The 25,726-nt window shown below is 42.6% G+C and overlaps 1 protein-coding gene across 9 annotated transcripts; it reads right to left on the bottom strand.

Annotated features, from left to right (window-relative positions):
* Positions 1-1,256: 1,256 nt before the first annotated feature.
* ZFP1 (ZFP1 zinc finger protein) lies at positions 1,257-25,425 on the bottom strand. 9 transcript variants are annotated; one of them, XM_063797436.1, is made up of 4 exons: positions 25,266-25,425; positions 20,885-20,942; positions 7,060-7,203; positions 1,257-4,253 (listed from the first exon to the last, which is right to left on the bottom strand). In XM_063797436.1, the coding sequence occupies exons 2-4, from the start codon at positions 20,897-20,899 to the stop codon at positions 4,182-4,184; spliced, it is 231 nt and encodes a 76-aa protein (XP_063653506.1). In that variant the 5' UTR covers positions 20,900-20,942; positions 25,266-25,425; the 3' UTR covers positions 1,257-4,181. The 9 variants fall into 9 exon arrangements, with proteins under 9 accessions (XP_063653506.1, XP_523420.3, XP_063653507.1 ...); XM_523420.9 differs by having other exon boundaries at positions 7,077-7,203; XM_063797437.1 differs by lacking the exon at positions 25,266-25,425 and adding an exon at positions 24,642-24,872.
* Between the last annotated feature and the right edge of the window lie 301 nt (positions 25,426-25,726).

Here is a 25,726-nt window from a genome sequence, read left to right as displayed (position 1 = left end):
AGGCTCCCTAAACTTGGACCTCCCCTCCTGTAACTACACCCAGCAAATGTGTATTCGAGGTCAGTACAGTATGTCTTCTGCCAGTATCCATGAAACTGGTAGCTTAACTTGTTACCTTGCAAGTAGGACAAAATCTCAGACTTTTCAGTCCTTAACCCTTGGCCCCTTATTCACAGCTCCTGTTTCCAAGTTTATCTTGAATCCTCCTAGATTTACCCTGACCACTCCTTTGTAACTGTTCTTATCAAAATGACCTCACTGATGGTTAATCTCAGCATATATCCAACTTCATACAAATTATTAGTATTTGATAGAGTGGCCACTCTTCTACTTCAAAATAAGTTTTTCAACTGGCTTCAGATACCACCCTCTACTGGTTTTCACCCTAACTCTGGTGGTTCTTAGTTTCATTTGCCAGTTCCTGCCCAGCAAACACTGGGGTGAGTGCTCCGGGCTCAGTCCTTGACATTCTTTATACTTTTTTTTCCTAGGTAATCTCACCTAGCTTTATGGCTTAAAATATTATCCCTGTGACAACTCCCAAATTTTTATTTCCTCTGAAATTGGCCTTCAGAGTCATCTTACCTCTAAACGCATAAGAGGCATGAGACAAACAGCTGCCACTTGGAATGACCATAGGGGAGGAAGGGTCCTTCTGGGAAAGCCTCATTACAGTCGGACTAGCAAGGCTGAAACTGAGATGGGAGATTTGCTGATTGTGCTGTTTCCCCTCCTGGTCCATCCTCCATCTTGCTACCCTGCTTTATCCCAGGAGGACGGCATCACCCGGGCTTCTGATCAGGTTCAGTTGATGGAGGCATCTTCAGGAGACAGCAATAAAGAGCTGAGGCTTTTCCCCCTCTGCTCCCTTTCCTGACAGTTCTGTGTTTCTCACAGTAGCTGCATCTTTGTAGAGCTTCAACATCCACTTAAGAGACACTCTTCCTTTTTATTTTTCTATCTCCTACAGGAAAGAGACCTTCCAACATTTTGGCTCTCACTGGGCTCTGAAACACCATTTCTTCCTTTTGTCCCTAGGGAGACAACAGCTTCTTGGCACCACTGGTCTCTGGATTCCTTACCATCCGTTGTTTGTTCCCTTAATCCTTCTCTCATTCTCCAAGTCATCCTTTCATATGGCGCTAATTCAGTTTACTGCTAAAGCCCTCACTGATAAAGCTGGTGAGGTCCACAGGTTAAAAATGGAAGGAATTCTATTCACCAGGCCCATAAAATCATATACAAAGACACACATATATAAGGGTTTATCTTTATTTTGTAAAAACTGCTACACACACACATACACTCTCTCTCTCCTCTCTTGCTTTCCTCATTTGACCTAGAGAAGTTTGGAGTTTGTTCCCACACATTCTTTTCAAGGAAATACCATTCAGCCATGGTATGTTTTTACCACAATTTATTCATCCATTCCCTTACTGATGGTCTTTTTTCTTTTTTTGTGTTTTTTTTTTTTTTTTTGGTCCTTACCAAAAAATACAATATACATTAGTAAACATATAATCTTAAGTACTGGCACTTTTTATTCCTTAGGGATAGATTCCCAGGAGATTCCTAGGTTGTAAGAGTATATTAATGTTAAAACAGACTCACAATGTTTTCCAAGGAGGCTGTTACAATTTACATTTCTAAAAGCAGCTATGAAAATAACGTTTTCCCCTCCTTTGTGAGTAAGTAAGATGACAACTTAGACAAAAGCTTATTGGGCTATGGATGTTCTGGATAAATTTGTTCAGAAAGTCACTCAAATTAATATATAGTGTGACAGCACATCAATGATATCCAAAAATATTTTTTAAAAGCCAGTTTTTGGTTGCCGTTTATAATTTCCAATACATGATTTGTGATTGATAGGGAAAGGCTGAACTTAAGAATTTGAAATCAAGTCTATAAAAGCAAATCTTTGAGTTACACAACAATTCTTGTTAATATATGGAGAGACCACTGAAAAATCTGACATAAAAGTGTAAACATTTAAAGGAAAAGTAATAACTTATAACTCATGTTCTAAAGGGAAATGTTTTAGGTTGGCAACAGCAAAACTCAAAGAAGTAGAAATGCCTCCTTTAAACAACAAAATAGTGTAAAAATTCACTTCTAAAGGGGGTTATGCACATGAAAAATTTAAAAAGCAATGAAACAGTTGACAGTTATTTAAAATAATTTTTCCTCTAAAGTCTCTGAAATGTAACATTTGTGAACTACAGAAGCATCCTACCATTTTTGCTAGACAATTCATGAAATATTAAGGGAAACAAGGAAAGACAAAAACAGGTGGTTTGTCTGTGTTACACAATATTTTGGTAACAGACATGCATTTGTATGCAAATATCCCATGGGAAAATAAGAGCATGATGAATGGGGATGTTGTCTTTACACGGCAAACTCCTATTCTGTGGTGCATACTGAGTAGTACAGCTCATGTCTGCCTCCTTCATGTTATTGATCAGTTATTTCACATTTGCATATTTGTGTAAATAGTGCTTCTAGAAAATCTTCAGCAAACCAGAAGCAGGGAAAACTTCAACACTGTCTTCTGTTTCCTAAGAGGCAGCTCAAGAACAATGTTCATACCAACTGATATATGCCAGCAAGCAGTAGGGAAAGACGTAGGTTCCATGCTACTTTAAATGTGTTACACATTTCATTTGGAATGCATACTGGATTGCAGAGATACTGAAAAACACATGTGATGTTTAGTATGGAAAATCTTGTTATGTCCTAATTATCACAGAGGACAAGAATTTCAAATTCCCAGTGATTATGCTAAATTCACATGTGCAGATCTAAAGCATACCACTTGTGTTTTGTGGCATATCCACATAAAACCACTAAATTCATAGGATACTGTTTGTATATTTCTTATGCTGCTGTCTAGAATACTCAATTCATTCAAGATTTTAAAAAGCTCATTGTAGTACAACTGGGTATGGCTATTTACAACTGGATATATTCTGATATGTATTCTTTAGCTGGGTATCACATGTAACTTCCAGTATAATGTTCTCATGGGATCCTATTTTTAATACATTTTTGAGTTGAGAGATTGCATCTCAGTATGAATTCCCATGTTCCCTCAATACTGTCATGAGGTTTCTCACCCGCTTGAAGAGTTCTGGCAGGAGTTTTCCACAGTACAACCTGGCTGGAGTTTCAGGGTTTCTCCCCGATGTGAACTCTCTGATGGACACTGAGTCGGGACTTCCTGCTAAAGGCCTTCCCACATTCGGAACACTCATACGGTTTCTCTCCTGTGTGGATTCGCAAGTGTAATCTAAGAGTTGACCTCTGGCTGAAAGTTTTGCCGCACTCAGTACATTCATAGGGTTTCTCGCCTGTATGAGTTCTCATGTGTATGATGAGCTGTGAGTTCTGGATAAAGGATTTTCCACATTCACTGCACTCATAGCGTTTCTCCCCCGTGTGAATCTTCTGATGTATGATAAGGTTTGACTTCTTAAAGAAGGTTTTTGCACATTCGTTACACTCATAGGGTCGCTCTCCTGTATGAATTCTCTGGTGTGTGGTGAGTTCAAACTTTTGGGCAAATGTCTTTCCACATTCACTGCACTCATAGGGCTTCTTCTCCATATGTGCTCTCTGGTGTACAATGAGGTTTGACTGGTGGGTGAAAGCTTTTCCACATTCTGGACACTCGAAAGGTTTCTCCCCAGTGTGAATTCTCTGATGTTTGATGAGGTTGGCCTTATGGGAGAAGGTTTTCTTACATACATTGCATTCATATGGTTTTTCTCCAGTATGTATTCTCTTATGACTAATGAGGAGTGACTTAAAGGAGAAAGCCTTGTCACAGTAAGTACAAATGAAAGGTTGAACCAAGTTTTTTATTTTCTGATGTTTAAAAATGGCTGCTTTATGGCTGAGGGCTTTTCCACTTTTATTGTATTCAGAATATTCTACTCCACTGTGGGTTTTCTCTTGCTTCAGGTAGAGAAGTGCTTTTCCAAATTCATTACACTCATCAGTCTGCTTTCCTGCATAGCTTCTATTACTATTAAGCAAGTCTGAATTATATTTCAAAGTTTTTTCATATAAGTCATATTTATAAGGTACTTGTCTTAAAGAAACAAAGTCTGTGTTCAGATTAAGTGCTTTTCCAAAGAGATCGCCTCTTTCCTCAATTGGGGTTTGGTTCTTAAGAATTAAAAATTGCCTCGCCTGCTCGTCTGGGTTTCTGTGGTCTCTCTCCATCTGGTCATCAGCCTTCCACACTTCTAGGATAGAGAGCACAATGAAAAGAACCTTGTCAATGCCTCTGCTGTAATGTTACCGAATGGGAAGTCTTCACACGTATTCTATCACAGGGCTGACTCTTTAGTTTGGGACCCAGTCTCCCAATATTAAAAAATTCCCAGCGCAAATGTTTCCTTTCAAACTTTGAAAGAGAAAGGTAATAGCTTGCGGTTAAAAAAACAAAACCAAACCAAAATCAATACAAGTAGCATTGCCAGATGACAAAATGACCTTAAAGTGGGCAGAGAGGGTGAAATGAGACAGAAAACAGAACACAATATGAGAAGGCTGGCAATGCCAGGGATGGAGATTCATAGTGTTCTTAAGGACACTGCAGTTAGCACAGAGACCGAGAAATTAAGCAGATGAGGGAATTAAAGGGAAACACCTAAGCAGATCTCGACTAATGGTCTTATTTGCTAAACTCGGACTACTGTGGTAGAACCAGCACCAGTCTGCATAGTTCTAAGCTTTTTCTCCTTTTTTTCTACTGTTCATCTTTACCAAAATGATTTCCAGAGAACAGCACTTCTCACAGGTTTGCAGTGACAACCAGATAGCAGAGCTCCAAATCTCTTAAGTGAGAATCTTGCAAATGGTAAGGTAAAATCCGGAACCTCATTCGCTAAGAGATACACAACCCTTACCACAGGATCACTGACTGCTGCTGGTTTTATTGCTTTTTTTTTTCTACTGAAGTTGCTGGGAGAGTGAACATGTTTTCACTATCATATCCTACTTTTCTTCCATTCCTATTTAGAGATAGGGTCTCCCTCAGTTGCCCAGGCTGGAGTGCAGTGGCACAATCATAGCTCACTGCAGCCTTGACCTACTGGGCTCAAGGGATCCTCTCAACATTCCAGGCATGAGCCACCATGCCCAGCCTACTTCTTTCAATGTGTTCAGCATCTTAAGGATGAAGTTACCCAGGTTCATGAAGTCAAACAACAGATACTGGCAAGGCTAAGATACACTGTTGGTGGGAATTTAAATTAGTTCAGCCACTGTGGAGAACAGTCTGAAGATTTCTCAAATAATTCAGAACTACCCTTTCACCTAGCAATCCCATTAAAAATCATCTGGCCAGGCACAGTGGCTCATGCCTGTAATCCCAGCACTTTGGGAGGCCAAGGCAGGAGGATCACTTGAAGTCAGGAGGTCTTATTTTTGTTTTTTTGAGATGGGGTCGGTCTCTGTTGCCCAGGCTGGAGTATAATGGCGTGATCTCAGCTCACTGCAACCTCCGCCTCCCGAGTAGCTGGGATTACAGGCACATGCCACCATGCCCAGCTTATTTTGTATTTTTAGTAGAGAGGGGTTTTCACCATGTTGTTGGTGCTGGTATTGAACTGACCTCAGGTGATCTGCCCGCCTCAGCCTCCCAAAATGCTAGGATTACAAGCATGAGCCACGGCGCCTGGCCTGAGGTCAGGAGTTCTACAGAGAACTTGTCTCTACAAAAGTAAAAAATAATTAGCAGGACATGGTGGTGTGTATCTGTGGTCCCAGCTACTCCAGGCTGAGGTGGGAAGACTACTTGAGCCCAGGAGGTGGACGCTACAGTGCACCGTGATGTCACCACTGGATTCTAGCCTGGGTGACAGAATGAGACCCTGTCTCAAAGATTCTACCAAAAAGACACATGCCCACTCGTAGGTTCATCACAGCACTATGCATGATAGCAAAGACATGGAATCAACCTAGGTGCCCATTAATGGTGGACTGGAAAAGAATGGTACATGTACAAGACACAATACTACTCAGCCATAAAAAATGAAATCGTGTCCTTTTCAGTAACGTCGAGGCTCACAAATGGGAGCTAAACACTGGGTACTCACGGACATAAGGATGGCAACAGTAGACACACTGGTTGGTGGGAAAGGGAGGCAAGGGTTGAAAAGCTACTGGGTACCATGCTCACGACCTAGGTGTCAGGATCAATCAAACCCAAACCGCAGCATCACAGAATACACCTATGTACCCCTAAATCTAAAAAGCTGAAAACAATTTAAAATTACCCAGCCACAATCTAGACCTTCATCTTACGTTATTGCTGGTTATCTTATTGTGATCCTGCTGCCATTTTGTCCAGGACAACACTGTCACTCTCATACTGAAAAATCTATCATCTTAAGGCCACTACACCGATTCTTATGAGCGAAAATACAAACGTTACCATTCTGGCAAAGTGAGAATGCTAATGAAAGAGCAACTAGTTACAACAGAAGTTTAAGATATGTTAGGAAAGTTTCAGGGCTCAAGTGTGACAGGCAAATATCTATAAGATTAAACAGGAAAAAAGAAAAAGGTAAGCAGGGAGAGACAGATATTTGGAGGTATGCTTCAGAGATTGAGGTACAGGTCATCTGTCCTCAGCTATACTTAAGGGTTAGGGATTTGAAAAACAGATTCCTGAAAAGTATTTCAAAGGTACTGAGCTGCTCATAATCCTCTGGATACTAATTCCACTGGCTTCTGCTTCTCCCTCTCTCCCGTCCTATCTCCCTTAGAACGTTCTGAATTGACAACTCTATGCTACCCAAAACTCTTCTCGTTGCTCCAACTTGAAAATTGCATATGGCTTGACAGCCATTTACTAATGGGACATAGCTCCTAATTGCTTGGACTTCAGAAGCCTTAAAGGAAAGGAGGTAGAGCTTTAAAGGCTGCAAGATCTCTCAGGTTTAACACCTGAAGACTTAGGCCAAAAACATTTAGTAATTCAGAAGCTCATTTCTGGTCACTGAGACAGGACATAAATACCTCTAGGCACATGGTGAGCTGTACCTGAAAACCGTCCTTACCCACTGAAAGTAAGTTGCTATAATTCTCCAGCATCACATCCATGTATAGGATCCTCTGAGAGGGGTCCAGTTGTTCCCATTCCTCCTGGGTAAAGTCCACAGTCACATCCGTGAATGAAACTGATCCCTGAAATGGCATATTGTTATTCATCCTAAGATGATCATTTGGTGATAGAGAAAGGATAGATGAAAACTTTGTCATTCATCATGAAAATCTATATATTACACCAACGATACATCTTGTTCACTGTTTTTGTTCATGTCTTCCAAAATACATTTTTATAAATAGTTGAGATTTATTCAGATTCCCCTATATCTCTGGCACTGTCATATTTGATAGGTGTCTCAGATTAATAAAACACTATTGGCCAGGCACGGTGGCTCACACCTGTAATCCCAGCACTTTGGGAGGGTGGGTGGGCGGGGGAATCACTTGAGGTCAGGAGTTCGAGACCAGCCTGGACAACATGGTGAAATCCCCTCTCTACTAAAAAAAATTTAGTCGGGCATAGTAGCACATGCCTGTACTCCCAGCTACGTGGTGGAGCTGAGGCAGGAGAACTGCTTAAACCCGGGAGGCAGAGGCTGCAGTGAGCCAAGACTGCACCACTATACTCCAGCCTGGGCAACAGAGTAAGACTGTCTCAAAAAATAAACACTGTTTCTGCTCTCAAGATGTGTACTGTGAGACAAGCACATTAGATATTCAGTGTTACCAGTGTGCTAATAAAGCTCACATAGGCATTATTTCTGTGACATCGATATTTAAATAGTCAAAGTTTTAACTCTTTAAGGCAGAAAATGAACTTCCAACTGTAAAATACCAGGTACAAGTAAGGATCTCTGTCCCTCCATCCCCTCATTCAAGCCATAAAAATGGTAGAAATTTTTTTTAAAAAATACATGGTTGAATTTAACAGGCCAGAACAGCTGAAGAAATGATTAGTCAAAAAATGTCAGTAAATATCTAAACTGAAATGCAAAAGGTACATTAAGGAGCCTAAAAGATATGTGGGACAAGCTAAAAAGGTCTAATATACTTGCAGCAGGAGTCCCAGGAGGGGCAAAATGCAGTGGAAACAATATTTGAAGAGATAACAGCTGAGAATTTTCCAACACACCCCACACCAGGCTATAGTTTTAAAACCAGCAACCCCAAGTACAATAAGTACATTAAAAAAAAAAAAAACACTCAGCATATAACAAAACTGATTTAAAACCCCAGAGGTGGCCAGGCTCAGGCCTGTAATCCCAGCACTTTAGGAAGCCGAGGTGGGCAGATCACAGTCAGGCATTCGGGACCAACCTGGCAAAGATGGTGAAGCCCCATCTCTACTAAAAATACAAAAATTAGCCGGGTGTGGTAGAGGGCGCCTGTAATCCCAGCTACTCGGGAAGCTGGGACAGGAGAATTGCTTGAACCTGGGAGGTGGAGGCTGCAGAGAGCCCATACTGCCCCACTGCACTTGAGCCTGGGTGACAGAGCAAGACTCTGTCTCAGAAAAAACCCCAGAGGAAAAAACAGGTATTGCCTTCAGAGGTACAAAAAACCTGACAGCTAATTTCTCAACATAAACAATGGAAGTCAGAAGACAAATCTTCAAAAGGCTGAAAGTATTTAGAATGAGTTGGTTGACAAACTTTTTCTATAAAGGGTCAAGTAACTAGATTTTTCTTTTTCAGGCTACATGTAGTATCTGCTAAAACAAACCGACTTGGCCATCATACCACAAAAACAGGCATAGGCAACACGTCAACAAATAGGCATGGCTGTGTTCCAATAAAACTCGATTCATGGAGGCTGGGCACGATGGTTCATGCCTGTAATCCCAGCACTTTGGGAGGCTGAAGTGGGTGGATCACCTGAGGTCATGAGTTCGAAACCAGCCTGACCAAAATGGAGAAACCCCGTCTCTACTAAAAATACAAAATTAGCCGGGCATAGTAGTGCATGCCTGTAATCCCAGCTACTCAGGAGGCTGCGGCAGGGGAATCGCTTGAACCCAGGAAGTGGAGGTTGCGGTAAGCCGAGATCGTGCCATTGCACTCCATCCTGGGCAACGAGTGAAACTCCGCCTCAAAAAAAAAAAAAATAAACTTATGGAAACTAAAATCTGAGTTTCATATTTTTATTTCAAATCATTTTCACAGCACAAAATATTCTTTTGATATTCCCCCCCACCCAACCATTAAAATTAAAAACCATTCTTAGCTTGTGGGTCACATAAAAACAAGGCAGCAGCCCATCTGGACAACGGGCCAGAGTTTGAGACCCCCGATCTAGAATGATGACTAGTACATAATAGATGTCAAGTATCAGACATTATTACCACTGTTAAAAGATGTACCAAAACCAAAATTAAGCCCAGCAAGAATCAGTTGGATGTGCAAAAAAAGCAATAGCAAACCAGCAAAACATATTAAAAGTATGCAAATATGGAATGGGGAAGCAAGTTTTAAACTAATTTCTGGATGTCATCAACTTAGAAGTTGTGGCAGGAAGAAAGTACCATGTTTGGAAGAAAAATTCTGATTAACTTTTGTTTAAAATAGGAAAGTACTGAAAAAATATAAACCTTTAAAGGGTGGAAATAAGCAGAGAAAGAAAAGCAGATAAAATCAGTAATCAAAATAAAAATGGGATAAATGTCTGTTAAAAGACTAAGACCTTCAGGGTTTAAAAACCTACATACAATTTTTACAAGAGGCAAATTTTAAAAACAACACAAACTTCAATAATCCAGCTAAAATATAAACAAAGTAACAAAGACTGAAAACAAAAGGCACAGGAAGCTGTCCACAGGAACATCAATAAACAGAATTCCAAAAAATGCACATAACATGACCCAAAATTCTATCTAATCCTGTTCATGATATAAAAGTGATTAAACAAAGAGCATGGGTACACCCACACAAAACATACTGGTTAGCTCTATGATTGAGTGAGGTGACATAAACAGTGCTGGTGCTGTGGCTCATGCCTGTAATCCCAGCATTTGGGAGGATGACGCAGGAGGACTGCTTCAGCTCAGGAGTTTGAGACCACCCTGGGCAACATGGCAAGACCCTGTCTCTACAACAACAGAACGCCTAGCTGGACGTGGTGGTGCACACCTGTAGTCCCAGCTACGTGGGAGGTTCAGGTAGGAGGACAGCTTGGGCCTGGGAGGTCAAGGCTGCAGTGAACCGTGATCATGCCACTGCACTTCAGCCCTGGAGACACAGCAAGACCCTGTCTCAAACAAACAAACAAAAAAAGGCTGGGTGCAGTGGCCACACCTGTAATCCTAGCACTTGGGGAGGCCGAGGCAGGTGGATCACCTGACGTCAGGAGTTTGATACCAGCCTGGACAACATGGTGAAACCCCGTCTCTACTAAAAATATAAAAATTAGCCGGGCATGGTGGTGGGCACCTGTAGTCTCAGCTACTCAGGAGGCTGAGGCAGGAGAATTCCTTGAACCCGGGAGGCAAAAGTTGCAGTGAGCGAGATCACGCCACTACACTACTACACTCTAGCCTGGGCAACAGAGCAAGAATGTACTCAAAAAAAAAAAAACCAACAACAATGCATGCTGGGGAGGGCAGATCCTCATATGATAGAGACAGTAAGAGACAAAATTAATGTATGATTTTTGTAATATAAAAAACATTGGCCAGGCACAATGGCTCATGCCTGTAATCCCAACACTTTGGGAGGCCGAGGCAGGCGGATCACGAGGTCAGGAGTTCGAGATCAGCCTGGCCAACACGGTGAACCCCGTCTCTACTAAAAATACAAAAATTAGCCGGGCGTGGTGGCGGGCGCCTGTAATCCCAGCTACTCGGGAGGCTGAGGCAGAAGAATCGCTTGAACCCAGGAGGTGGAGCTTGCAGCGAGCCAAGACTGTGCCACTGCACTCCAGCCTGGGCGACAGAGCGAGACTGTTTCCAAAAAAAACAGAAAAATTACATTTTAATACACTTATAATACAAGTAATATAAATTTTAAAACCACAGCCATATAAAAGAATGAAATCATATCCTTTGCAGCAACATGGATGCAGGTGGAGGGTATTATCCTAACTGAATTACCACAAACAGAAATCCAAATAGCACATATCCTCACTTATAAGTGGGAGCTAAACTCTGGGTACTCACGAACATAAAGATGGGATCTACTGGTAGGGAAGGGAGGGGGCAAAGGCGAAAACTATTGGGTACTATTCTCACTACTTGGTGACAGGATCAATCATACCCCAAACGTCAGCATCATGAAAAATATCTATGTAACAAATCTGCACACGTACCCCCAAATCTCAAATAAGTTGAAATTATATTTTAAAAAATCTTCAACATACACAATACATGCAAACGTCAAAATGTTAAGCACTGACTAGACAGCAAAATAGGTGGATAATTAAGTTGACCTATACTTGGGCTGGACGCAGTGGCTCATGCCTGTAATCCTAGCACTTTGGAGCCAAGGCAGGTGGATCACTTAAGGTCAGGAGTTCAAGACCAGTCTGGGCAACAGGGCGAGACCCCATCTCTAAAAAAAAAATACAAAAAGCCCAGCGTGATGGTGCCTGCCTGTAGTCCCAGCTACATGGGGGGCTGAGGTGGGAGGACTGCTTGAGCCAAGGAGGTCCAGGCTGCAGTGAGCTGAGATTGCACCACCGCACTCCAGCCTGGGTGACAAAGTGAGACCCTGTCTCAAAAGCTGCACCATACTGATGTTACTTTCAACTGTTTTAATACATAAAAATATTTCGGCTGGGCGCGGTGGTTCACGCCTGTGATCCCAGCACTTTGGGAGGCCGAGGTAGGCGGATCACATGATGTCAGGAGTTCGAGACCAGCCTGGCCAACATGGGGAAATCCTGTCTCTACCAAAAATACAAAAATTAGCCGGGCGCGGTAGCGGGCGCCTGTAGTCCCAGCTACCTGGGAGGCTGAGGCAGGGGAATCGCTTGAACCTGGGAGGCGGAGGGTGCAGTGAGCCGAGATCGTGCTACTGCATTCCGGCCTGGATGACAAGTGAGACTCCGTCTCAGAAAAAAAAAAAAAAATATATATATATATATATATATATAAATATGTATATTTCATAAAACTACTATGCTTTATTTGTATTTCTGTGAAATAAAGAAATCTTATAATCTACCATGTATAATGGAAGAAAAAAATTCGAAGGAAATTTCAGAACACTGGCTGCAAAGAGAAAAGCCTGTGAGTTTCAGGAGAGAATAGGTTACAAGTAAGTAGACTGAAAGCCTTCAGACCTCTTGACTACACCAGAAAGCAGTATCTTCAAAATTATCAGACAGGCAAACCATAAAAACTGGACAAAATAAATAATTACTTGCAAGCACAGGAGAGCAATCACTGTAGGGCTACAATTACCAAAAGGCATCTATGAGGAGAGCCACACATTTACAATCATGCTGAACCACGGCACAGAACAACAAAGCCCAAGCAGAAGTGAGTGTTGTTGGCCAGGCGCGGTGGCTCACGCCTGTAATCCCAGCACTTTGAGAGGCCGAGGCGGGGAGATCACTTGCAGCCAGGAGTTCGAGACCAGCCTGGCCAACGTGGAGAAACCCCGTCTCTACTAAAAATACAAAAATTAGCCAGGCGTGGTGGCACACACCTGTAATCCCAGCTACTCGGGAGGCTGAGGCAGGAGAATTGCTTGAACCCGGAAGGCGGAGGTGGCAATGAGCCAAGATGGTGCCACTGCACTACAGCCTGGGCAACAAGAGCAAGACTCCATCTTGAAAATTAATTAAATAAATTAAAAAAAAAACAAACTGGTGTTTGGGTCTGTAAAGCAACTAGGATCTAGGGGCAATGCTATGGTTTGAGTATTTTTGTACTCTCTAAAATTTCATGTTGAAACTTAATCCCCAATTAAGTATTGGGAGGTGTGGCCTTTGAGAGGTGATTGGATCATAGAGGCTCCTCCCCTTGTGAATGGGGTTAGGTGCCCTTCTAACGGGGCTTGATGAAAGGAGTTCATCTCCTTTTTTGCCCTTTTGCTTTCTGCCATGCCAGGACACAGCACTCCTCCCCTCTGAAGGATGCAGCATTTCAAGTGCCATCCTGGAAGAAGAGACCAGGCCTTCACCAGCACCTTGATCTTGGACTCTCAGCTTCTAGAATTGTGAGAAAATAAATTTCTTCCTTTTTTTTTTTTTTTTGAGGCAGTCTCGCTTTGTCACCCGGATTGGAATGCAGTGGCGTGATCTCAGCTCACTGCAGCCTCCACCTTCTGGGTTCAAGTGATTCTTGTGCCTCAGCCACCTAAGTAGCTGGGGTTACAGGCAAGTGCCACCACACTTGGCTAATTTTTGTATTTTTAGTACAGATGGGGTTTAGTACAGATGGGGTTAGCCACCACACTTGGCTAAATTTTGTATTTTTAGTATAGATGGGGTTTAGTACAGATGGGGTTTAGTACAGATGGGTTTAGTACAGATGGGGTTTAGTACAGATGGGTTTAGTACATGTTGGCCAGACTGGTCTCAAACTCCTGCCCTCAAGGGATCCACCCACCTTGGCCTTTCAAAGTGCTGAGATTACAGGCATGGCTACCTTGCCCAGCCAAGAAAATAAACTTCTGTTCTTTATAAATTACCTAGTCTCAAGTATTCTGCCATGGCAGCACAAAATGGAGTAAGACATAGGGTGATGGAGCTAAGGAAGCCATAGAGAAGCCTTAACATTCTGCATAAAGATTCACCTCAGATCTTTGGCTAGTTCCTAATATGTGTAGGTGGAGGGCAAGCCTCCGAGACAACTAGTGGCATCGACTGTGAGACTGAGAGCTGAGTAGAGATTTCAGAGGTTGCACAGTGCTGAGGAGCTGGGACAGTCTGAATCCAGCAAGATAGAGATACTGGCAAACAGTTGAGATGCCACAAAAGCCATGCCCTAGAAGGACGGAGCACACCCTAGGAGAAAGGAGTATGACCAAACCGATAGACCCACACCTGCAAATCTTAAAACATGCCCCAACGGGATCAGAATCATCTGCCAATAATTTAGCTATCTGGCAGACAAAACTTAACATTTTTTAGAAGGAGCTATGTATCATACAACATATCCAGCATACAAACAAAACTGCTAGACATGTGAAAAAGCAAAACCAGGGCCAGGTGTAGTGGCTCATGACTGTAATCCCAGCACTTTGGGAGGCTGAGGCAGGTGGACAAATTGAGCCCAGGAGTTTGAGACCAGCTTGGGCAATATACCAAAACCCTGTCTAAAAAAAGTACAAAAATTAGCTGGGCATAGTGGCACATGTCTGTGGACCCAGCTTCACAAGAGGCTGGTGTGGGAGGGGTGCCTGAGCCCAGGAGGTCACAGCTACAGTGAACTGTGAGCGTTGTCACTGTACCCCAGTCTGGGGGTAACCAAGACTCTGTCAAAAAAAAAAAAAAAAAAGAAAAGTAAGAGAGAGAGAGAAAGGAAGGAAGGAAGGAAGGAAGGAAGGGAGGGAGGGAGGGAGGGAGGGAAGGGAGGGAAGGAAGGGAAGGGAGGGAAGGGAAGGGAAGGGAAGGGAAGGAAGGAAGGAAGGAAGGAGAAATCAAGCAAGCCAAAACAATGAGGCCAGGCATGTGGTGCATACCTGAAATCCCAGCACATTGGGCGGCTAAGGTGGGTGGAATGCTTGAGCCCAGGAGTTCGAGACCAGCCTGGACAACACAACGAAATTCCATGTCTACAAAAATTACAAAAATTAGCTGGGCATAATGGCATGTGCCTGTAGTCCCAGCTATTAAGGAGGCTGAGGTGGGAGGAACACTTGAGCCTGGGAGGCAGAGGTTGCAATGAATGGAGATCAAGCCACTGCACTCTAGCCTGGGCAAGACTCTGTCTCAAAAAAAAAAAAAAAAAAAGACAAGACAAAAACAATCAAGAGATAAACAACCCAAAAGAAGCAGATGTAGACAATACCTATATATTAGTTTTAACCCATAAACACTTCAGACGAACTGTAAAGTAATATGCAAAATATTATAGAGGTGGTCAGTTAAGATTATAAGCTGTAATCTCTACAGCAACCACTTAAAAAAAAGATAAAAGGGAAAATAGGAACACACAGGACAACTAAAAATAAATAGCAAAATGACACACTGAAATTCACCTAAGCCTGTAAAAAAAAAAAAATCACAAATAAAATAATAAACCAATTAAAAGACAGAAATAGGCCAGGCATGGTGGCTCACGCCTATAATCCCAGCCCTTTGGGAGGCAAGATCTCATCACGACAAAAAAATAAAAAAAATTAAAATTAACTGTCACAGGCCTGTAGTCCCAGCTACTCAGGAGGCTGACGTGGGAGAACTGCTTGAGGCTGCAATGAGCCAAGATCACACCACTTCACTCCAGCACTGCAGCCTGGGTGAGAAAGAGAGATCCTGTCTCAAAAAAAAAAAAAAAAAAAAAAAAAAAAGAAATAGACAGAAATAGGCTGGATCAAGAAACTGGAGGCTGCAGTGAGCTGTGTTCATGCCACTAAATTCCACCCTGGGCAACAGAGGAAGACCCTGTCTCAAAAAAAGAAGAAACAGGCTGGATCAAAACCACGACCAAACTACAAGCTATTTAGGGGAAATATACTATAAACATATGAACATAAATAGGTTGAAGCAAAAATAAAATATATACCATAACACTAATCATAAAACAAAGGAGGTATGGGCCAGGCATGGTGGTTCACATTTGTAATCCCAGAACTCTGGGAGGCTGAGGTAGGCAGATCCCGTAAGCCTAGGGGTTTGAGACCAGCCTGGGCAACCTGGCGAGATCCCATCTCTACCAAAAACAAAACTACAAAAATTCCCTGAGCATGGTGGTACGCGCCTGTAGTTCCAAATACTGGGAGGATCACTTGAGCTCAGGAGGCAAAGGCTGCAGTGAGTGAAGATCAAGCCACTGTACTCCAGCCTGGGTAACAGCCAGATCCGGTCTCAAAACAAACCAACCAACCAACCCAGAAGAGATAGGTATGGCTTTATTTTTATCAGAAAAGCAGTATTATCAGGGATAAAGAGGGGCATTTCAAAATGATAAAAGGATAAGTCCATCAGGAAGACAGAATCATATGTGTGCACACATACATAACCATATATTCAATGACTAACATAGCTTCAAATCATATCAAGCCTGACAGAACTAAAGTGAGGAATGGACAAATCCACATTCATACCTAGCTATCAATCAAATACCAGAACAGAATGAAGGCCAGGTGCAGTGGCTCTCACCTGTAATCCTAGCATTTTGGGAGGCTGAGGAGGGCGTATCACTTGAGGCCAGGAGTTCAAGACCAGCCTGGCCAACAGGGTGAAATCCCGTCTCTACTAAAAATACAAAAATTCACCGCGTGTAGTGGCACACACCTGTAATCACAGCTACTTAGGAGGCTGAGGCGGGAGAACTGCTTGAACCCGGTGGTAGAGATTGCAGTGAGCCAAGATCACACCACTGCACCCCAGCCTGGGAGACAGAGTGAGACTGTCTCAAAAAAAAAAAAAAAAAAAAAAGACATTTTCAGAAATTCAGCCTAAAAAACATACCTCTCACAAACCCTTTCTCAAGAAGCTGCTGAAGCATGTACTTCAATAAAACAACAGTAATCCAAAAAAGAGAGGCTGCAAACAAAAGATCAACATGAGAGAGAGGAAGGAAATCCCTAGGAGTGGGAAGGAGACAGCGGTGGGAGATGGCGAAATAGCACTGATTCTCTACTGACACCACGTTACTTGTAGTTACGGACTGGAACACAGTGATTCAAAAGCTGGCATTTTGAGGGTTGTCATCAACAAGATACCTGCGGCCACTGTACCAACTTTTTATTAACCTGAGGGCAGAATGCTTGGGTGAACCTGGCCCAGATTCTTAACTGTACTTAGTTTGGCTTATCTTGAACATGTTCTGATGACATCTGTCTTTCCCCTCCATACCAGACTGCCTTGGATCAGATGAGAACCGTCATTTCATGTCACAGAAGTGTTCTGCTTTAATCTACTCCTGCGTGGTGGCTATTCACCAGTGAACCAAGATGCAGAAAATGCATAGCATCCCACTCCCTCTAATTATATTCGTACCAAAAATTCAATACCTAGTCTACACTCTGACCCTGTCACACGGCCCAACTATGTTGAGCCCTATGCTTCTCATGACCTTGCCAATGACCTCCCCAAACGGGACTTCTGTAAACTCTCAGGAAAGTCAAAGCCAGGCTATACCTGGAAATTCAATTCAGCTCATCTTTTCCTGGGAGGCTTTGTCCAACAGTAGCAAAATTTCTTTTCTTTTCTTTTTTTTTCTGAGATAGAGTCTTACTCTGTTGCCCAGGCTGGAGTGCAGTAGCATGATCTCGGCTCACTGCAGCCTCTACCTCCTGGGTTCAAGCGATTCTCCTGCCTTAGCCTCCGGAGTAGCTGGGATTACAGGCGCATGCTACCACGCCCGGCTAATTTTTTTTGTATTTTTAGTAAAGACAGGGTTTCGCCATGTTGGCCAGGCTGGTCTCGATCTCCTGACCTCAAGTGATCCACCAACCTCGGCCTCCCAAAGTGCTAGGATTACTGGCGTGACCCACCACACCTGGCCCTAACAGTAGCCAAATTTCTAGACACAGCTGCTTTACACTGCTAAATTTGCTTGGTGTTGCCACATTGCTCCCAGTAAGGCTGTATCATTCTATACTATCTCCAGCAATACATGAGTGGTTTCATTTCTTCTTAGCTAACACTAGCTAGTGTAATTTAAAAAATAAATGATAACCTAAGTCTTGGCAAAGGGCCCACGGATGCATCTTTTAGATCTTACATGTCTGAAAGGAAAAAAAAACCTCCACCAATCAGACAAAAGATTATGCAAACCAAGGCAATATTAATTCCAGTTATAGTTTGTTAACTAAATTTTATATTAAGACTATAAGTGATATTAATCCCAGTTATAGTTTATCAACTGAATATTAGATTAAGAATATATCTAAGTGGTAAAGTCTTTAAGGAAAGCAAGGGAACTATTAAGAAAAATGTCAAGATAGTGGCTATCTACTAGGCGGATTCAATCAGAAAATTTGTCATAAAGAACAGATAATGTTCTATTTCTTAACTGTGGTGCCTACATGGGCACCCATTTTATTATTGTTCTTTAATGCATATATATTTGTTATATATGTTGTTATAACACATTTAAAGAGTGTTATGTCTTAATATACTATTCTGTACATGTGTCACACAATTAAAGATTAGGAAAAAAAAGAATGAGCAACCTCTATGCTCTGATATGGAAATACTTCAAAGATATGTTACTGAATGATTTAAAAAACACATAATTGGGCTGAGCACGGTGGCTCACACCTGTAATGCCAGCACTTTAGGAGACTGAGGTGGACATGGATTGCTTGAGCTCAGGAGTTCGAGATGAGCCTGAGCGACAGGGCAAAACTCCATCTCTACAAAAAAATACAAAAAATTAGCTAAGCATGGCGGCATGTGCCTGTAGTCCCAGCTACTTGCGGGGATTTAGGCAGGAGGATTGCTTGAGTCCAGCAAGTCGAGGCTGCAGTAAGCCGTGTTCACATCACTGCACTCCCACTTAGGTGACAGAGCGAGACCCTGTCTCAAAAACAAAACAAAATCAAATCACATAATTAAGAGATTGAAACACAAACCATAACCAGGCACAGTGACTTACGCTTGTAATCCCAGCATTTTGGGAGGCCAAGGTGGGTGGATCACTTGAGCCCAGGAGTTCGAGACCAGCCTGATCAACACGGTGAAACCCCATCTCTACTAAAAATACAAAAATTAGCCAGGCTATGGTGGTGCGCACCTGTAATCCCAGCTACTCGGGAGGCTGAGGCAGGAGAATCACTTGAACCTGGGAAGTGGAGGTTGCACTGAGCCAAGATCGCGCCACTACATTCCAGCCTGTGTGACAGAGCAAGACTCCATCTCAAAAAAAATAAAAATTGAAAACATAAATAAATAAAATGGCTAAAATCCAGAACACTGACAACACAAAATGCTGGTGAGGATGCAGGGCCGTAGAAAGTCTCATTCAGGGGGTTCCCTCTCTCGGCTTTGGAGCCCCCCTCCCTCTGTCTCTGTACAGGGGAGCCTCTTCCTTCGGCCTTCTCTTTTCTTTCTTGCCTATTAAACTTTCCGCTCCTTAAAACCAAAAAAAAAAAAAAAAAAAACTCTCATTCATTGCTGGTGAGAATGTGGGAATGTAAAATGGTACAGCCACATGGAAGGGAGTTTGGCAGTTTCTTACAAAATTAATTATATTCTTAGTGTATGATCCAGGGGCCTTGGTATTTATCCAACTGAGTTGAAAACATGCCCCCAAAAAACCTGCACACAGATGTTTATAACAGCTTTATTTATAATTGCCAAAACTTGGAAGCCACTAAGTTTATCTGTTCCTTCAATATGTGAATGGATAAATAAACCGTGGTACATCACATCATGACATATTCAGTACTAAGAAGAAATGAGTTATCAAGCCAAGAAAAGACTTGGAGGAACCTTCTCTTTTTTTTTTTTTGAGACAGAGTCTCGCTCTGTTGCCCAGGCTGGAGTTCAGTGGCGCGATCTCGGCTCACTGCAAGCTCCGCCTCCTGGGTTCACGCCATTCTCCTGCCTCAGCCTCCCGAGTAGCTGGGACTACAGGCGCCCGCCACCACGCCTGGCTAATTTTTTGTACTTTTTTTTACTAGAGACGGGGTTTCACCGTGTTGGCCAGGATGGTCTTGAACTTGGAGGAACCTTAAATGCATATTTCTAAGTGAAGGAAACCAATCTAAAAAGGCTACCTACTGCATGACTCCAACTATATGACATTCTAGAAAAGACACAACTAGGGAGATGAGACAGTAGAAAGATCAGTGGGTGTTAGGGACTTAGGGAGACAGAGGGAGAGGTGCATAGGCGGAGCACGGGATTTTCAGGGCAGTGAACCTATTCTGTATGATGCCATAGTGACGGATACATGTCATTATATATTGGTCAAAATACACAGAATGTACACAGAGAGTGATCCCTACTGTAAACTATGGTCTTTAAAGTATTAATATTGGCTCATCAACTGTAACAATATACACATTAATGCATATATTAATAATAAAGGAAACTGGGGGTAGGGGTTGGGAATGAGGGGGTATATGGGAACACACTGCATTCCCCATTCAATTTTTCTGTAAACCCAAAACTGCTCTAAAAAAAAATGAAATCTATTAAAACAGAATGCATATAAACAGAACAGTATGATTAACATGCTATCTTACGTTTGTGCTTTTATTTGTACTCGTGTAATTATGTACAAATAAGCTCTGGAAAGCTACACAAGAAAGTAATGACAGTGGTACCTGCTTGGGTGGGGGAATTTAAATACAAACCCACATATCTACTGCATTCTCTGACATTAGGCTAATCTGACTGGAAAAACCAAATACATACAATAATCTTCTGCACTTGCACTGAGGAATGTTATATGAAACAACCACAGATAAAGTGATAACCCTTTCAAAGTTGGTTGTTTCTGGGGGTGCTGTCCAAAACACCATCTATATGAAGGTCCATAAAATTTATTCAGACCTAATGTACAGAACCAAATAATTGGTATTCATAACCAATGCAAGACATTTAATTAACTCAATTTGCTTTTTGGCTGCTGGTATTGATTAGTTATTCTTGCTATGTTTCCTTTGTGTCTTATTCATACTTTTCTATTTCATTTTCTGGATCCTTATAAACTTCCTTAAATGCACTGAAAAGCAAAATGGGGAATAAACAAACAACTCACCTGGGATTTGTTCATTTTCTGCAGTTTTTGGCAAAGGCAGAGAACTATGAAGGCAGAACTGGAATAGAGGAAAAAGGAAGGCATTGTTATTAAAGGTCTGACCTGCCTTACAACTCCTAGAATGACTTGTTTAGAAATCCCTAGAGACCACCTGGGAAAATACCACCTCCTGGGATAGTCCCTTTGCCTCTTCAGAAGGGGCAGAAAAGATCATACTAACAGCACCTATCTTCAATCTAACATTATCAGACACCCATAAAGGCAAGACTAAGATAATCCACTATCAAAAGAGGCAAAACAATCAATAGAACCCTCAACTGCTGAAATTATCAGACAGGGCATTTAACACAACTATGATTCATATACTAAAGGCTTTACTAGAAAAGGTGGACAACATGAATAAACAAATAGGGAATTTCAGCAGAGACGGAAACTGCAAGAAAAAATCAAATGGAAATGCTAAGAAAAGTACAGTAACAGAGTTGATCTTTCAGCAGGTTCATTAGTAGACAAAGGAGCTAAGAAAAGTTTCAGTAAACTTGAAGATAGGTCAAACTGAAACTCAAAGAGAAATGGAAGAAAAACATAAAAGGATAGAGCATCCAAGGGCTGTGAGACAATATCAAATGGTCTAATAAACATGTAATTGAAATTCCAAAAGGAGAAAAGAAGTATTTGAAGGCATAATGGACAAGAATTTTCCAAAAATAATAATATCAAACCACAGGTCCAAGAAACTCAATTTATCCAAACAGGGAAAATATCAAAAACTAAACGCAAACAAAAACACACATGGACACATCGTATCCAAACAACTGAAAACCAAAGTTAAAATCTTCAAAGCAGCCAGAGGAAAAAAGACATATTATATATAGAAAAATCAAGATAATGAATCATAGCCACCTTCTCATCAGAAACTAAGCCAGAAAACAAAGTAGTGACATCCTTAAAGTGCTTTAACAACAACAAAAAAGCAACTAAAGCAAAAAACTATTAACTAAGAATTCTATACTCAGCAAAAATATCTTTCAAAAATGATAATGAAGTAAAACACCTTTTTCAAACAACAAAAACATAGCGAATTCATTATCAGTAGAGCTGCACTAGAAGAAATGTTTAATGAAGTTATTTAAATAGAAGAAATATGACATCAGACAAAAACCTGAATCTACACAAATAAATGAAAATCTCTTGAGAATGGTTAAAATGAGGATCAACACAATAGATACTTTTTCTTGCTTTTAATCACTGTGAAAGATTATCTAAAGCAAAAATAGTAGCAAGGTTTTGTGGGTTTACAGCATATGTCAATATTCTGCAACATGTATGACAACAATAATGCAAAAGATGGGAGGATGAAATTGGGAGTATAATGTTCCAAGTATATTGACATAAAACAGTATGATATCTTTAAAGTTCCACTAAACTTTAGGGTAACAACCAAAAACTCTGTTAAATTTTTACAAATATACAATAAGACAACAGTGGAGATAAAATGTAATTATAAAAAAGACCCACTTAAGCCAAAAGTAGACAGAAAAAAAGGTAAACAGAAACAAAGACCAAATAAGAAAAACAGAAAAAAACCAGCAAGATGGTAGATTTTAACAGAAACAAAACCAAATAAGAAAAACAGAAAAAAACCAGCAAGATGGTAGATTTTAACACAACTATATAAATAATTGGCATAAACACACCAATTAAATAACAGAGGTCAAATTATATAAAAAAAGTAAGACCAAACCATGTGCTGTCTATAAGCAGTTTGTTTTAAATATAAAAACATAGCTACATTCAAAGTAAAAGGATGATCAGTTGTAGGAGTCAGGAAATTTAAAAAAAAAAAGATAAAAGAATGGAAAAAGAGGGTCAGGCACAGTAGCTCATGCCTGTAAACCCAGCACTCTGGGAGGCAAAGGTGGGTGGAATGCTTGAGCCCAGGGGTTTGAGACCAGCCTGGGCAACATGGCAAAACCTCGTCTCTACAAAAAATACAGAAAATTAGCCGAGTGTGGTGGCTCATACCTTGAGTCCTAGCTACTCGGGAGGCTGAGGCAAAAGGATTAGGGCGCACACCTGCAGTCCTAGCTACTCGGGAGGCTGAGGCAAAAGGTTTGAGGTTGCAGACAGCTGTGACAGAACCACTGCACTCCAGCTTGGGCAACAGAGACAGACCCTGTCTCAATCAATCAATCAATCAATCAAGGAAGATTCTACGATCAACAGCACAATATTTATTCAAATACACACGAAACAGTTACCCAGAGAGATCATCATATCCTCGACCTTAAAACAAACTACAACAGGCCTGGCGCAGTGGCTCACGCCTGTAAAGCACTTTGGGAGGCCAAGGTCAGCGGATCACTTGAGACCAGGAGTCTACTAAAACAAAATGAAACAAAAATACAATACAAAAACAAACCACAACAAATTTAAAATAATTGAAATTTGTAACACAGTATTCTGACCAAATCAGAATTAAACTATACATCAATAATATAAAAAGATCTGGGCCGGGTGCGGTGGCTCACGTGTGTGATCCCAGCACTTTGGAAGGCCGAGGCAGGTGGATCACCAGGTCAGGAGATAGAGACCATCCTGGCTAACACGGTGAAACCCCGTCTCTAGTAAAAATACAAAAAAAAAAAAAAAAAAAATTAGCCAGGTGTGGTGGCGGGTGCCTGTAGTCCCAGCTACTCGGGAGGCTGAGGCAGGAGAATGGTGTAAACCTGGGAGGCGGAGCTTGCAGTGAGCCGAGATCTTGCCACTGCACTCCAGACTGTGCGAGACTCTGTCTCAAAAAAAAAAAAAAAAAAAAAAAAATCTGGAAAATCTCCAAAAACTTGGAAATTATGCAATACAATCTAAATAAATAAGGGTAAAAAATGAAGTCACAAGGGAAGTTAAAAAAATTTGAATTGAATGGTAATGAAAACACAATATAAAGGCTGGGTGCAGTGGTTCATGCCTGTAATCCCAGCACTTTGGGAAGCCAAGGCGGGAGAATCACTTGAGGTCAAGAGTTCTAGACCAGCCGGGCCAACATGGTGAAACCCAGTCTCTACTAAAAATAAAAAATCAGCCAGGTGTAGTGGCGGGCGCCTGTAATCCCAGCCAGGAGGACTGCTTGAACCCGGGAGGCAGAGGTTTCAGTGAGCTGAGTGCCACTGCACTCCAGCCTGGGTGACAGAGTGAGACACTGTCTCAAAAACAACAACAAAAAAGAAAATACAAGATATAAAAATTTGAGTGATGTAGTTAAAGTAGTATTTAGAGGAACAGTTACATCAATAAATTGTGTCTGGCCCGGCGCGGTGGCTCACGCCTGTGATCCCAGCTACTCGGGAGGCTGAGGCAGAGCACTACTTGAACCCAGGAGGCGGAGGCTGCAGTGAGCCGAGATCGCGCCACTGCACTCCAGCCTGGACGACAGAGCGAGACTCCGTCTCAAAAAAAAAAAAAAGAAAAAAAAAAAAGAAAAGAAACGGTACAATACAAAAATATAGTATTACAATCACATAGGACCACCATTTAACATGAGGTCCCTCGTTGACAGAAACACTGTTATGCAGAGCGTGACTGTACCAGAATCATGGGAAAACTTTCGTATTTCAAAGTAGTGAAGAATTTTGGGTGCCCCAAACGGAAAAAACAGTAAATTCCACCCGAGAGAAATTTAAAACGTCAAAACGTATACATGGCAAAATCTACCAGCGAGTAAAATCAAAAGATAAATGAAAAAATATCTGCTGCTCACATAAAGTACCACCGGGTTGTGAGACCTTAGGGAAATCACTTTCCCCTTCTGAACCTCCCGTGTTCCTGGGATAGCGACGGAGATGATAACGCTGGAAGTCACGGGGTGGATGCCAGGATCAGGGGGACACCTCACTGAAGACCCTCTGACAAAGGGGTCACGGTTCTCCTTCACCACCGGCAACTGACCAGGCTCCAGTCCTTCCTCCACCCACGAGGCACCGGGCATCGGGGCGTGGCCAGGTGTGTCAGGCCACACCCCCACCACGCCCCGGCGGGGCCTCGTCCCGCGCGCGCGCGCCCGCCGGGGCTCCAGGACTCGCTCCCGCGCGGCCCGAGCCCTTCGCCGCCCGTCGGAGGCGCATCTCCTGACAAAGAGAAGAAGGCGAAGCCTCATAGCCGCCCTTCCCTCCGCCGTCCCCGCCCCCGCACGTTCGGCCAGGCGTGCCCCGCCGGCCCCGTTCAGAGGCGAGCGCCGGGCAACCCCGGACGCCGCCCTGAGGGTCACTGCCGCCTACGAGTAGCCGAAGTTTGGGCTCCCACCCTGCGCGGGCACGAGCCCATCCCTCATCTCCTTCCCCTCGGCCCCAGGCCGCACGGAGCTACCTAGAAGCCTCTCTCGTACCTGGAGGGGCGCAGCCTCCACGCGTGGCCCAGTGCCACAGCGGGTCACGGCGCAGGGAGGCGAAGACGCGCGGAGACGGGGGCTCTGTCACCCACTCGCCGCTGGTGGTGGGGGAAGGGCGGCCACCGGCGCGCTCGCAGCACTGCACATGCGCAGAAACAGGGGCGCGCGCCGTTCCCAGGGTCCTCGGAGGGGTGGTCCATCCACGTTCGGGACTACATTTCCCACAAGCCTCCGGGGCCGCGGCTTTAGGGACTCTCAGGAAAGTCTTCGCCTTGTTAGGCGGTCTGATGAACCCACCAAAATAATCTCCTTAGCCCGCACTGTTTTCTTTTTTCCCCGCACTGTTTTCTTTTTTCCCAGAGTGGGTCGTGAATTACAATTCACCACCTCCCGCTTAAATACAACAACTTGGCTTTTAAACATTACACAAATAATCTATAACTGTATTTAATTAGAAT

The sequence above is a fragment of the Pan troglodytes genome, chromosome 18 (genome assembly GCF_028858775.2).
Source record: "Pan troglodytes isolate AG18354 chromosome 18, NHGRI_mPanTro3-v2.0_pri, whole genome shotgun sequence".
Lineage (NCBI taxonomy): Eukaryota > Metazoa > Chordata > Mammalia > Primates > Hominidae > Pan > Pan troglodytes.
Note: the sequence above shows the minus strand (reverse complement) of the source record. Positions and strands in the feature narration are given on the sequence as shown.